A 13,659-nucleotide genomic window follows, 5' to 3' on the forward strand; every position below is an offset into this window, starting at 1 on the left:
AGTGGCCTTGCAAGCTGGAAAGCCCACCAGCAAACATTTCTATGACAGCCTCTTAATTCAAAAAATAGCTGTTATTTGACAGACACAGCGGGATGAGAATTTTAGAAGAGGTACCAGTGGGCAGAGAGCAGAGACAAAGCTCTAAATCAAAATAAATGCATTTTATGACACAGTTCCGCAAATTACCTTATCTGCGTGTGCTCAGGCTCGTTATGAAACTGATTGCATGTCAAGCAAACTGTGCAGGTGACACGTTGGCATTCTGTATTTAGAAACAAGCTACCTTGAAGCTGATTCATATTAATGTGATTTTCAGCATCTGATAGATTTGAAAGGAGGAATCTGTGGGGGAGGGCGGATGCTGAGAGTAATAGGGTAATTCCTTTGCAAATGGGCTGCAGCAACAAGATACTCAGGGTACGTGCAACGAGGAGACATCCTGCTTGGGTGGAGAATTTAAACTGTAGTTTAGCAATTACTTGCTGGAATGAGGCTCTTGATGCTGACAGGAAAATCAACTTGGTTCCTAATCTGCACTTTTAAAGCCATACTTTAGTGATGGAGATGCAAGGCGAGGAGTGCATCCAGCAGAAAATCCTTTTGGTGGTGCCATCCCCAGCCCTGAATGCACGCTGAGTCATGGGTGCTGTGCTTGATGCCACCTCCCTTTGTCACACAGAGGAATCTGCACATTGTTGGGCAGGTGGATAGAATCCCCAGGAGCCATGCTGGGGTCCTCCCCACCCCTCTGCCCTCTGCCTCTCTTCATAGCGCCTTGTCTGATTCTAGCTGCCATTTCATGTGACCTATCCATGTAATTTCAATCCGAAAGATCAGGTAAGAGTTGCCTTTTTGGTGAAGGCTGCCTGTTTGCTGGGTTGTGCTGGTGAGAGCTGATGGGAGGGGGGGGGCACGGCTGTGACAGTGGGACTCTGTGGTGCAGCCGTTGGTCCCTTTTGACCTCAAGCAACTCTTTATTTCACAGGATCAAAGAGATCGAAGTTACTCAACTGTGAAAACCACCTCAACAGCCGTGACAGTCAATAACCTGAAGCCTGGCACCCTCTATATTTTCCAAATCCGGACATCTTCCTCGCAGGACTACGGCAACTACAGCCCCAGCATTGAAGTGGAGACATTGGCTGAGTGTGAGTCTTGCATGTGAAGGCTGAATCTCAGAGCAGGTTCTTCCCAGGACTTAGAATCATAGAATGGCTTGAGTTGGAAGGGACTTTTGAGGATCATGAAGCTCCGACCCCCTGCTGCATGCAGGGCCTCCAGCATCCACATTTAATACCAGACCAGGCTGCCCAGGATCTCATCCAACCTGGCCTTGAACATCTCCAGGGACGGAGCAGCCACAGCTTCTCTGGGCAGCCTGTTCCAGGCTTATCTTTAATTGCATTGTCCTCTTTGCAAGACAATTGCAAACAAACATTAGAAGGGAGCATGGTGTAGTGGCAGTTGGGGGCAATGATCTGTAGGGACAGCTGCCTCAGGGGACAGGAGCAGTTCAGAGACAGCTCTGGCCCTGGGTGCCTGCCCAACACATGGGGCATCTGCCTCCACGCGCTGCCCCCTGGCTCTCAGGCACTTCTCCATCCTGTGGCTGGATTGAGTCAGCCAGCATCGGTGTTATTTGCTGGGTTTTACTTTTCACAGTTTCCATTCATAACTATAGTCCAGAAGCATCTTATTTCACTGACTAAAAGTGGGCTTGGAGAGATGGTAGGGTTTCAGTTTAATAACCCACCCTGGCTGGAAATGAAAGCCCTGAGATGGCTGGCTCAGTACGACTCGCACAGATTGTGTTTAACAGGGCTTTAAATTGCATCCATTTACCACACAGAAGACATTTTTGGAATGAATTGAAGCCAATGAAAATTTTATATAGAATGTAGCTTTCTAATACCCCTGTTTGCAAAAGCAGGAAGGGGAAAGGATGAATGGAAAACAGTGGGATAGCCATCAATTTTAAACTGTTGTTCTCCCCCTCCCTCTTACTATGCTGGATCCTTTGCTCAGTATTAAGTGGTGTCCTGACCCAGGGTGTGAACTGTTGGGAGGATGGGGAGAAGCAGCCTGGCTCTGCAGGCGGGTCATCCCCAGCCTTACTGGAGGACACAGGCTGGCACAGAGAGGTGTGGGACATGGGACGTGCCCCAGGCATGATGCTGATGGCTCTGCTTCCCTCCTGGCAGTGACAGTGGCCTCAAATGAGCAGAATCCTGTCCTTATCATCATAGTGGTGGCCATCGCAGGGCTGACGGTGCTGGTGTCCATGGTGGTCGGCATGATGGTCTGGAGGAGGTGAGTGGGTTGGTGGCTGTCCAAAGCTGTTCCTTGAGCCACAGGCTCATAGAATGGCTTAGGTTGGAAGCGACCTTAAAGTCATCCAGTCCCAACCCTCTTGCCTTTGGCTGGCTGCCCCCACCAGCTTAGGCTGCTCAGGGCTCTATCCATGGCCTTGGGCACCTCTAGGGATGGGGCACCTACAGCTCTCTGGGCAGCACTGGCTCTAAGCATGGGCACTGGGCTCTGTTGACTTTTGTGCCCCATGGGAGGCTGCCCCAGGCAATGACACGTATCCTAATTCTCATTGCAGGCAGTGTGGGTACAGCAAAGCCAGCCAGGATGGAGACGAGGAGCTTTACTTCCACTGTAAGTGCAGTCTGGCCAGCATGGTTAGTATGGCCAGTGGGGTCCTCATATTTACTGCAATTAATTGCTATTAATAACCCAACTCTCCACCACGCAGCCCTGACCCTTTGATGTTAAGTGTTCCCACTCACATTACCCAGCGCAGGGCTGAGCACAGCGATGCTCTCTGTGGGCAGTGGGCTCAGCAGCTGCCATCCTCTAGCAGGGCACTGGTGTGCCCAGGGGGCGGGGATGCTCTTGGCAATCCCTGGGTCACATGAATTATTCCATCAGCTTTTTTCATAAATGGCTGTTGGAGAACACAGCGCTGTTTTCTGGGGCTATTCCTGGTGACTGAGCAGCAGTCATTTTACAGATGAGGAAATTCCAACGTTGGAATGGATTTCTTCGATGCCTGCTCGGCACACACGGGCTCTTCTGCTCCCTGGAGCATTTCAGGTGCCCACGTGCTGTTGGGATGCACTGGGACTTCTCTCTCCTGATCTTTATGCTGCCCATGGGGGGTTTCTGTGCAGAGCAGAGCCTGGGGAGCACGGTGTCGCTCTTGTTAGCTCTGTGTATTTCCCTCCTTTGCTGCAGTTAAAATACCGACCAGGAGGACTTACATTGACCCGGACACTTGCGAAGATCCCATGCAGGCTGTGCACCTCTTTGCCAAAGAGCTGGATAATGCCAGTATTAAAATCGAGAGGATCATCGGGACAGGCAGGTTTCCCCCATGGCCTCTAACACTGTGTCCCTGTGCATCATCCCCTGCTTGGCCACTGCCTGCCAATGCTGTCCTGGGCAGCCCCTCACCCTCCATCACCATCATCCCTTCCCACAGCTCTGGGCATGGGGTTGCTGTGTTGTCCTGCAGCTGGATTTCCCCTTCTGCTTTGTTTTGTGGCACTACGTACAGCCAGCAGAGTGAGGCGTGCACCAGAGGCATCAGCAGTGATCAGCATCTGGGCAGGATGACAGCAGCACAGGAGCTATTTATAAATATGTGAACTTAATGATTTATTGATTTTCATCACCGTTGGTGCCTAAAACTTAAAAGCAAATTAAAATCCCCACGCTGGGCCCTAGAGCTTTAACTGCTAATGTGCACCAGAACACGGGAAACATGATTATTCTTTGTCATTTTTTTTTTCTTTTTTTCCCCTAAAGATAAATTCAGCTGCAGAGTAAGAAGATTTGGGGGTGGGGGTTGCCCTCCAGCTCTGAGGGCAGTGATGGAAGGAGCAGCAGAAGTCATCTGGGTGCTGCTGGGCCCGCAGTCCCACATCGCTTCCAGAAACAGATCGGTGTTTGAGAAGATCAGGAAAGAAATTAGTTGGGGAGATGTTTAAATATAAAGAATTTAAGAGTGCATTAGTCTCGCTGCTGACCTAACAAGCACCTGGCTTTCAGATCGATAAAGCTTTTCAGATCTACTCTTTTTTTTTTGCTGTAAAGCCAATATTGGCCTTTTGCTATCAGTTGGGTAGCTCCTGTTTCTGAGCACGTGGCTGTGAGGAGCGGGGTGCTCAACCCCAGGTGCTGCTTGGATGCTCCAGGTCCTGCTGTGCTTTTTTTGCTGCACAAAGCAGAGCTATGCTTGGATGCAGAAGGGGCTGGAGCCAGAGAGTGTGAGCATGGTAGATGGGGTTGATCTTCTCATGGGGAAGCGTCCAATATGCCCTTGAGCAGAGTGTTGTGAGCATGGAGCTTGGAGACTGAGAAAGAAGAGGCATTGCGTTTGTGTTTTTTAGTCTCACATGCTGATGCAGAACTTGTGTGGGGTCAGGGAAGGCAGCACAGAGGATGGCGGGGGGAAAGCTGCATCCAGGCAGGGCTCTGTGCATGGCTAAGGTCTGGCAAATCCTCTGGTTAATGATGGGAAGGTCTGTCTTGTGGGCGCAGTGAGGCTCCTAGCTTGTGCTGGAGAGCTGCACTGTGTGTTCCCAAAACAAAGGAGGTAACTCCTACAGGGAAATCCTTCAGGACTGCTGCCTTCTGCTTTAAGTGGGTGCTGTAAATTGTCCTTAGAGCACACTGTGACAGCATCACCCTTGCACAGCACTCCTTCCTTCACGGTCTGCAAATATAACAAAGGTTTGGTGCAAGCGATGTGCGAGCTACGACAAGGGGCCCTCTGGGAACGTGGGGATCCTGCTTACCCTCTTTGTGCCATACAGGAGAGTTTGGAGAGATCTGCCGGGGCTGCCTGAAGCTGCCCAGCAAGCGGGAGCTGCCGGTGGCCATCCAGACACTGCGGGCTGGCTGTTCTGCCAAGCAGCAGCGCTGCTTCCTGGCCAAGGCGTGCACCATGGGTCAGTTCGACCACACCAACGTCATCCGGCTGGAGGGAGTCATCACCAGAGGTAAAAGGGGCTGCGTGGGGCAGTGTTGGGCTTTGTGCTTCACGGAGGGACTGAGCAAAACCCACCTCTGTGCTGCGTTATCACCCTGTTTGTATCTGCTGGTGAGTGCTGGCTGTTGCAGTGCGTTTGCAAGGGATTTCTGTGTAGGATGGCGTTTTCATTTCAATTGTTATGCATGCGTGTGTGTATATACGTAAACTTTTCTTCAATATGTTCAACCTAAGGTGGCTTTACCATCTGTCCTCTCGTTTTCAGCCCCCAAATCCCAGTTTGCTCCTTCCTCACTTTGGAGAGTGAGGTTGCAGAGCGTGGATGCCCTGCCCTGCCTGCATGCTGTGCTTGTGGCTCCTCCAGCAGCCTGCAGGGTTCAGGGGCCATGCAGTCACCCTGCGTGCAGCGCCCTTCGTGCAGGGCTGATCCAACATCTTTGCAGGAGGCACAACGTCAGCACTGCCTGATGAAGGCACAGTGTGCAAACCAGTCTGTAGTTTTACCATGCAAGGCATTTCTGCACCTTTCTTTCCTTTTTCCTGACAATGTTCCCATGTAGGAGTGTCTATGCATGGTGGCAGCCGTGCTGCTGACCCACAGTGCCCTGCACAGCACAATGCCAATGGTCTCTGGAACTCCATCAGCATGGAAATGATGGAGCCAGGTACTTTGTACTCAAGAAATGCCTTGTGCTGCTGGAGAAGCACAGAAAGGAGTGCTGGAACCTTTCACAGCAGCACTGTGGTGTCAGGGGGCGACGACAGCCTGATTGCCCTCTGACAAAGTGCAAGGATGCTGATGTTGGTGATGCACTGCAGATTTTGGGCAGTGTGCTCAAGCTGATGCTTTGGAGATGCCGTGGTGCTGTGAGCACAATGCTGTTGTTCTCTGAAAATCAAGTGTTAGCTATTTTAGCATTCTGATGATTAATAAAGTGCTTACAGCTAGATTAATAAATCCGAGGAGTAGGACTGGCTTAGCAGTACAACAGTGTGCTTTTAATAAAAGCAAATTAGAGGGAGGTGGTGTCGGTGAAACAGATGAGGCCAACTGCTCCCAGCCCTCATGGGAGTGTGCACTGAGCTGCTCTGTGTTAAGTGGGTATGGGTGTAAATCCAAAGGCATGTGAGCACATGTGGTGACTTGAAGCAGCCCTTCAGGACACAAGGAAGTATCTCTGCCCTGAGTCTGGCTGCTTTTGTGTAATTCTCTAAGTAATGTGTTTATTTGAAATGATTTCTTTGTGTTAAGAGACACAGACTCCGCAGAAGCATCTTGTCCTGCTCTTGGATAAGTCTGTGTTATGTGAGTCTGTGCCCATATCACGACCTCTGAAGAAAGTGCTTGACTTTGTAACAGGCTTTCCAGGACAGCTGGAGAAATGAGGACAAGCTCTTCACCTGATTTCCTCTTGCCAATTGTATTTCCATCCCTTTTAGCCAGATCTTCCCCTTGTTGAGCTTCATTAATGCTGGCAGAACTTATTGTGTGGCCACACTGTTGGGGTGCAGGAAGCTCAGCACTGTGCTGGGGTTCTGTGCATCTCTTGGTTTTGATCATTCAGAACAAGAAAACCACATCTTTGCTGGGAAGCACCTTCCAACATGAGCTCCTCCCTCAGCAATGCTTCACGAGTCTTAGTGCATGTGCTCAGCAGTGCCAAAGCACTGCTGCTTTCCATCAGCAAGCCTCCCTCACCCATCCCTGTTGGTCACCTATGTCGCCTCACCGGTGGAGTTTGTGGCCAAAAATCCCACGTGGAAAATCTTATCAAACAACCTGTATTTGCAGGTGGGGAGGTTTGAGGGCAGGGAGTTGTGCTCTGTGCTTCCATTCCCCCTTCAGTAGCATTCATGCAGTGCTCCTTGTCTGTCCATGCAGGGAGCACCATGATGATAGTGATGGAGTACATGGGGAACGGAGTGCTGGACTCTTTCCTCAGGGTGAGTGCTGTGTGCTGGCTGCTGGGCTCCATCACCTGCTCAGGCTTCAGCAGGCATCGCTCAGCTCCAGCTTTTCCTCCTCCTCTTTTCTTTCTTTCCTTCTTTTTGGTTTTATTTGCAGAAACACGAGGGCCAGCTCACGGCCAGCCAGCTCCTCAGCATGTTGCTGGGGATCGCTGCTGGCATGAAATACCTGGCAGAGATGGGTTACATACACAAAAGCCTGGCTGCCCACAAAGTCCTGGTGAACAGCAGCCTGGCTTGCAAAATCACCGGATTCAGACGGCCGCAGGAAGATAAGATGGAGACCATCTTCTCCACCATGGTAAGGTGCCTTTTGGAATGGGATTTGGACACGGAATGTGTTGGGCTGGGGATCTGCCCCTCTGCATGGCAAGCAGCCTTGGGATTCATTAGCTCTAGTTTGTCATTCATAATGAGGTTCATAGGTTTCAGTTAAGAACGTAAGTCCTGCTTGCTTTGTGCTCGCACCTCATCAGCTCACCCTGTCACAGCTGAACCTGTTAGTGCATTGCATTAACTGGGCACAGAGGTTTTAAAAAGCCCTGATTGTGTGCACTTAGCTGAGCCCTTATTGTTTGCAGGGAGTGTGCAGGCAGTGCCAAGGAGGTGTGCTGGCTGCAGGTACCTGGAGCTGTGCCCCAGTGCTGGGCACTGCTGTGCCAGGGAGAGAAAGGTCTGGGTGTGGGGTTCAGCCCATGATCTGTCAGGAGTTGCACTTTGCTGCCATCTCTAAGCTGGCAGATAGCAGCAAAAATCTCTGAGAATATTTTTTCAGCCTTTATCATGGGCTCCAAGGAGACCTTGGGGAAAGCATCCCCATCCTAGAGAGAATGTGGTGAAATGGGACCGAGCTCTGAGCAACCCACAGAGTTTGGGAGAAACCTTTCCATGGCATGAGGAGCCCAGCTGGTAGCTTAGGGGTTGAGGTCTCTCTGCTGTTAATTACAATTAGCTGCAGTGTCTGTCACCTGCTTTCCCCGGTGCATCCAGAGGGTTCTGCAAAGGTGGAGGACAGGGCTGCTAATTACAGGAGAGCAGCCGGGGTGGAGGAGCTGTGTGTTTGTGCAGCTCTGAGATGGCTTTCGTTAAATATTAATGTATAAAATGCCATCAGCTTTTCCCAGAGCCATTCTCCCTGCCATTAATATTTCAGGACTCGCCTTCCCATGCAGCATACCATTGCATGACCATTTTAAAATAAATGGAGGCACGAGTTGTCAGAGCTGCACGTGGTATGCAGGGAGAGAGGATGCATGAGATGGCCACAGGCATCACTGTGTCACTCTCTGTCCTATGTGACAACCCCATATCTCCCCTTTTTCTGCCTGGCAGCGTGGGAAGAGCCTGGTGCTGTGGTCAGCCCCTGAAGCCATCCAGTACCACCACTTCAGCCCAGCCAGTGATGTGTGGAGTTTCGGCATCGTCATGTGGGAGGTGATGTCCTATGGAGAGAGACCCTACTGGGACATGTCCCACCACGATGTGAGTGCCCCAGCTGCGTGCCTGATATCGTTGTATGGCTCACCATATTTGATGCAATCTGTATTCACCATCCCCCTCACCTCTCTGCCTTTCCGTGCAGGTGATGAAGGCAGTGGAGGATGGCTTCCGCCTGCCTGCCCCAGCACACTGCCAGCCACCGTTGCACCAGCTGATGCTGGACTGCTGGCAGAAGGAGCGCAGCCAGCGCCCCAAATTCTCCCACATCCACGACGTCCTCAGCAAGATGCTGCAGAGCCCAGAGCCGCCTCCATGCACCAGGTGCCTGCCTGTCCCCCTGGGGCTGGGACCCTGCCATAAGTCCCCACTTTGCCCCTCACCTCCCTTCTGCCCGCAGGTCCCGCAGCACTGTGCCCCTCACCGAGCGCTCCTTCGTGGCTTTCCCGGCGTTCAGCTCTGTGGGAGAGTGGCTGGAAGCCATAGGGATGGGCAGGTACCGGGATAACTTCACTGCTGCAGGCTGCTGCTACCTGGAGTCCGTGGCCAGGATGACAGCGCAGTAAGTGAGAGCATTAGGCTGCAGCCTGGTGTTGCTGGGTTCAGTTTAAGCAGAAATTTGTAAGGTTTCTAAATTACAGCCTCTTGTGGCGAATGGAGGAGGCAGATCCTCCCAAATGTGTCTGCTGAAAGCTCGCTGGCCTGGCTTTGGTTGCTTGTGCTGTGCAGTTCAGCTGCTGCATTTTGGAGCTGTGGTTTGGAATTTTAACCTGTAATTTCTAGCAGCAGTAGCATGTTACCTGGCCCACGCACAGAATGGGGTCAGAGATCTACTGACAGATGGTACTGTGGGCAGCATGGGGCCTCCATGTCCAGGAGCTGTGTTGGGAACTGTTGTGTGCTGTGGGCTTGTGTCAACCCTAAGCTCCTTACCAAGGTCGGTATTGTTCAGCTGGGACAATGCACTGGGGACTTTCTTACTGCCCAATGGCCTGAAATTAATACTGCTAATTGATGGAGAGCAGCCAGCACGGGAGGCTGAGATTAGGATTGTTCCCCTGATCATGGGGTGTATTTTGCAGAGACGTCCTGAGCCTGGGGATCACTCAGGCAGAACACCAGAAGACCATCCTGAGTGGCATCCAGACCCTGCGGGCCCAGGTGATCCAGATGCATGGCAGGGGTGTGCAGGTGTGACGTGGAGTACAGACCAATGGAGCAGAAGGAGGTGCTGGCCCACGTTGGACCAAATTCGGAAGCCTTGCAGTTTTGGGTGGGATGTGGGATCTGGTGGGCTGCTGCCAGATGTGTCGTTCCAAGTCGTAAGAGGGCAGGGATGCCATCCCCTGTGCTGGGGAAGCTGTGTTCCCAGGCACCAGGTACAGTGTACTTGGGTGGCTATGGTTCTCCCCATTGCTGCTCTGTAAGATGAGTCAAACTGTAATGACACCATTTCACATGGTAACTAGATTAACAGGGTGGATGAACATTTCTGTGCTGTCTTCATCCAGAGCTGACAGCATTTTCCTATCTAGCATCCTACTGGTGAAATCCATGGGTATTTTTATACAGGCTGACATCTTCTACCAACCCCACCAGGAGCTTTTATTGCTTTTATTTTTAGAGGCTCACACCCAGCTTCAGGAAGGTGACTTTGCCCATCTGGCACGCTGGAAGGAAGCTCTGTCCCAGCCATGTCCCTTCCGCTCAGAGTCACCTTGCTGAATTCTGACACCACTGTCAGTGAACAAGAGACAAATGTTCGCTGCCAAAGTGCAGTGCTGAATGTTTGGAAGATGCTTTTGACAAGACAGTTTCAGAGGAGGGAATGGAAGGCTTTGATGAAGATAGCCACAGCCAAGAGAGGGCAAGTAGAGAAGCCTTGGGTTGCCCCACTGATGCTTTCAGCCTTTTGTGCAGGTCCTGGTCCATCATTTCCCTGCGTGAGCCCACCAAGTGGGATGGAGTATCAGAGCAGCAGCAGTGAGCAGGAGCCTGCTGCCCTTGGAGGGCTGATGCTAAAGCAGCCGCTGCTCCTTTAGCCCCTTTTCCCTGCTTCTTGCCCTGCAAAGTCTTGCAGGCATCCTGTATCCTCGCTGGCAGTGGGGGAGCGTGATGGCACCAGGAGATCCAGGAAGGCAATGGGAGCGAGGTGTAGCAAGCTGCTCCTTGCAGGTAGGAGACATCTTTAGGAGTCCTGAAAAAGTGGAGGGGTCTGGTTACCCCCAGCTCTAACACAGACCCCGTGAGGTCTGCCAGCAGCTGCGTTTGCTCTGCAATCCCAACACTGCACCATAGCTTAGGGGGCTGGTATAGAAATAACCACTGGGAAAGAGGGAGGTACAGCTGGATGTGGTACAGCTGGATGTGGTACCCATCCTGCAGATAGAAACAGAGCATTGCTGTGTGGCTGAGGGATGGAGCCAGGGGTGCTGCTGGGCTCCAGGTGGGCACACAGCACTTTGTTTTCTAGCAGCCCTGCACAGCGTGCCTCGAGCGCTGGCGTTTCTGCTACAGGCCCAATCTGTGACAGAAGGCATAAATAGCATCTGCTTAACAATTCTTTGAAGTTAGTTAATTAAATGGGTCTTTGTAGCCTCGTACAGAGCTTTGTAGGCCTTTTATTATCATCTGTATGTATTGCGAGTGAATTATTAATGATGAAAGACAAAGATTTACAAAAGGAATGAGTGCTGTGGAAGGTGTTCAGTGCAGTTGAAAATCTGTATGCGTAGGATTCAGGTCTTCTGCAGCTAACCTGTGCCGAGGGGATGCATCTAAAAGGCAGTGAGCTGCAGGGCACTGACACAGCTTGCTTGCAGGGCTGGCATGGCACCCACCTGCCCGGAATGAGGTCACATCTGTCCTGACCCCACAGCCTTCACAGTTGCTTTAAGGATCCAGCAAAGCCCCGTTCCTGATGGGTTCCTTCAAACCAGCACAGTGCTGTGCCCTCAGAGCCCTCTGGCTTGGCTTCTTAGACCAGGGCTGTGAGTGCTCAGGACTACATTTAACTTTGTTCAGCTATTTCAATGTGATTGCATTGGAGATCAGAGCTCTTTGGCTGAACTCCAACAAGCGGAGTCAAGAAGGTGCTGGCTAAGTATATTTCTTTTCTGCCTCATCTTGCCATTTGAAGGCAGAGCTGCAGTGAGCTGCCACCAGCTCTCGGTGCTCTCCTCCTGCAGTTTGGACATCGTTCCCTAATGCCATGAGGTCATTTTTTGTTTGTTTGTTTGTTTACAGAATTAATTTGCCTTTAGGTTTTGCAGTTATTGGGTCCGTTGCCAGCATCCAGTCATATCACACCCAAAAGAGTAATAATTATGAACTGAAACCTTCATTTGGTAGAAATGCCAGATCCCAAGGATCAAGTGCAATTTGTATGCTCGTTATGTTTACATTTTATCTATAGAGAAAGTATATTAAGAGTTCTCTGGGCAGGGAGCTGAACCAACGTGATTTCTGATCCCACTCCTGTCCCTCCTGCATGGAGGCAGCTGTAGGATGGGCTGGGTGCAGGGTGATGTGGTGCCGTGGTGGGCACCCTGGTCTGGAAAACTGCTGGCCTTGAGCATGCAGAAGGCCTTCTCTGGGTCTGCAGTGTGCAGGAAGGTTGGGATCATCCTAGTGGTCTTTTTGACCCTGAATGATTGCATGATTCTATGAAGGTGCTGAGGGCTCTGAGCATCACGAGTGCAATGGCGAGGAAGTGAAGCTAGCAAAAAGGAATGGAACCATGGCAATAAGAACAGCAATCAGCAACTGGGGAAATCACTGGGGAGGTGCCCCAATCTCTCTAACATCCATCTGACCCACTGGGGGAGGCTGAGGAGCTGCTGAAGAGGCTGAGGAGGCTGAAGCCTCTGCCCACAGCTGTGCATGGAGTCCAGTCCATGAGTGCTCATCTCTGATGGCAGCACCTTGGAGCAGCTGGGAGGTGCTGGGTGCTCCTGCACAAGTGTTCCCATGACTGTGAGGGGACAGTGCAGACCCCTGTGTGCCTGGTGGGTGAGGTCAGGTGTAGGGATGCGTGCAGAGCTGCACAGAAGTGCCTGAGAGCAATGAATTCTTGGCAAAAAGTGGATGAGAGAGTGGAGTTTCCTTTCTGACAGATTAAATGTTATTCCTTGGGAATGCTCCCGGGTTTTATTTGTCATTTAAGAACCTACAACCAAAGGCAGTGCTGACAAAAGCAACAGACCTGGCGAGCTCCAGTGCAGGGAATGATTGCATTCCCTACAGAGGCAGAGGGGGATGTTGGGGTGAGGAAGGGGCAGTCCTTGTCCTCATCCTTCCCCATCAGTGAGTTCACAAAGCCTCTTGATCCACATGGCTGAGCACTTGCATGCTGGCTTTGTGCTGGAGTACTTCAATTAAAAACGAGACCATTTTTCAGTCACTTCTTGAGCGTTTCCCCTGCAGAATGAGGCTCCTGTACTGCATTCTCTATCTGTTTCCAAAAGAAATTCCGTGTTTAATTACTTTCCTGACTTCCTGTGGTTGAGGGATGTGGTGTTTCACAGCTGTTTCTCCTTGACAGCATCATTCTGTGACCAGGGCAGGAGCAAGGAGTGCTTGCCATCCTGGTCCGTGCTTCATGGCTCACAAGTGGCATCAGCACACACCTGTAGCTGAGCTCTCTCAGCCCTGAAGATAATCAGTTGAGCAGATTAAGTTATAAATTCTTGCTACGATTTCAAAATTAACTCATGCCCTCTAAACCTCCTCTTTGGGGAAGTATTCAATGCCTTATAATTAAATTAATTAGCAATGCTGTTGTGCAGCTGCTCAACCAAGGGAAACACCTCAAGAGGAGATGCTCTCAGCCCATCCATGCAATGTGGGCAGAGCTCCCCAAACGCATCGTGCTGGTGCTCAGGAGGGCACGGGGCAGAGCTCAGCCCACCTGCACCATTGGCACCAGGTGACTGGGTTGGAGAAGGGTGAAGAAGCAGCACTAGGTGACCTGCCTGAGCTGATGGGTGTTTTGGGTTGGTATCTTTAGGTTTCTGCTGACGTCATGCAGGAGTTCACCAAGGTCGGTGTCCCCAGACCCCCATCCCACCCTGAGCAGCATCAGCACCACATGCCTCTGGGATCTTGTTCCCTTCCTTGTTCCCAGCACGCTCTGTTCTCACGCAGCCTCCTCTTGCTGTGCTGTTCCCTGTATTCCTAAGGAGGATGTCTCCACTAGATGTTCCTCTTGGCCAGGGAGAAGAGGCACAGCACAGCCTCTCCTTGGGAGTTCTCTG

General features: G+C 51.4%; 1 protein-coding gene across 2 annotated transcripts in view; it reads left to right on the forward strand.

Moving 5' to 3' along the window:
• Nucleotides 1-10,294, forward strand: part of EPHA10 (EPH receptor A10) — a 30,406-nt gene extending 20,112 nt beyond the window's left edge. For both annotated transcript variants that reach the window (XM_048968872.1, XM_048968873.1), the window contains 11 exons: nt 986-1,148; nt 2,202-2,310; nt 2,606-2,661; nt 3,241-3,366; nt 4,824-5,009; nt 6,882-6,943; nt 7,065-7,268; nt 8,300-8,449; nt 8,550-8,728; nt 8,805-8,966; nt 9,487-10,294. In XM_048968872.1, coding sequence (XP_048824829.1) covers nt 986-1,148; nt 2,202-2,310; nt 2,606-2,661; nt 3,241-3,366; nt 4,824-5,009; nt 6,882-6,943; nt 7,065-7,268; nt 8,300-8,449; nt 8,550-8,728; nt 8,805-8,966; nt 9,487-9,601 — 1,512 coding nt within the window. In that variant the 3' untranslated portion in view covers nt 9,602-10,294. The remainder of the gene's footprint in view (nt 1-985; nt 1,149-2,201; nt 2,311-2,605; nt 2,662-3,240; nt 3,367-4,823; nt 5,010-6,881; nt 6,944-7,064; nt 7,269-8,299; nt 8,450-8,549; nt 8,729-8,804; nt 8,967-9,486) is intronic.
• The last annotated feature ends 3,365 nt before the right edge of the window (nt 10,295-13,659 follow it).

This window comes from Lagopus muta, chromosome 23, assembly GCF_023343835.1.
Source record: "Lagopus muta isolate bLagMut1 chromosome 23, bLagMut1 primary, whole genome shotgun sequence".
NCBI classification, from domain to species: Eukaryota; Metazoa; Chordata; class Aves; order Galliformes; family Phasianidae; genus Lagopus; species Lagopus muta.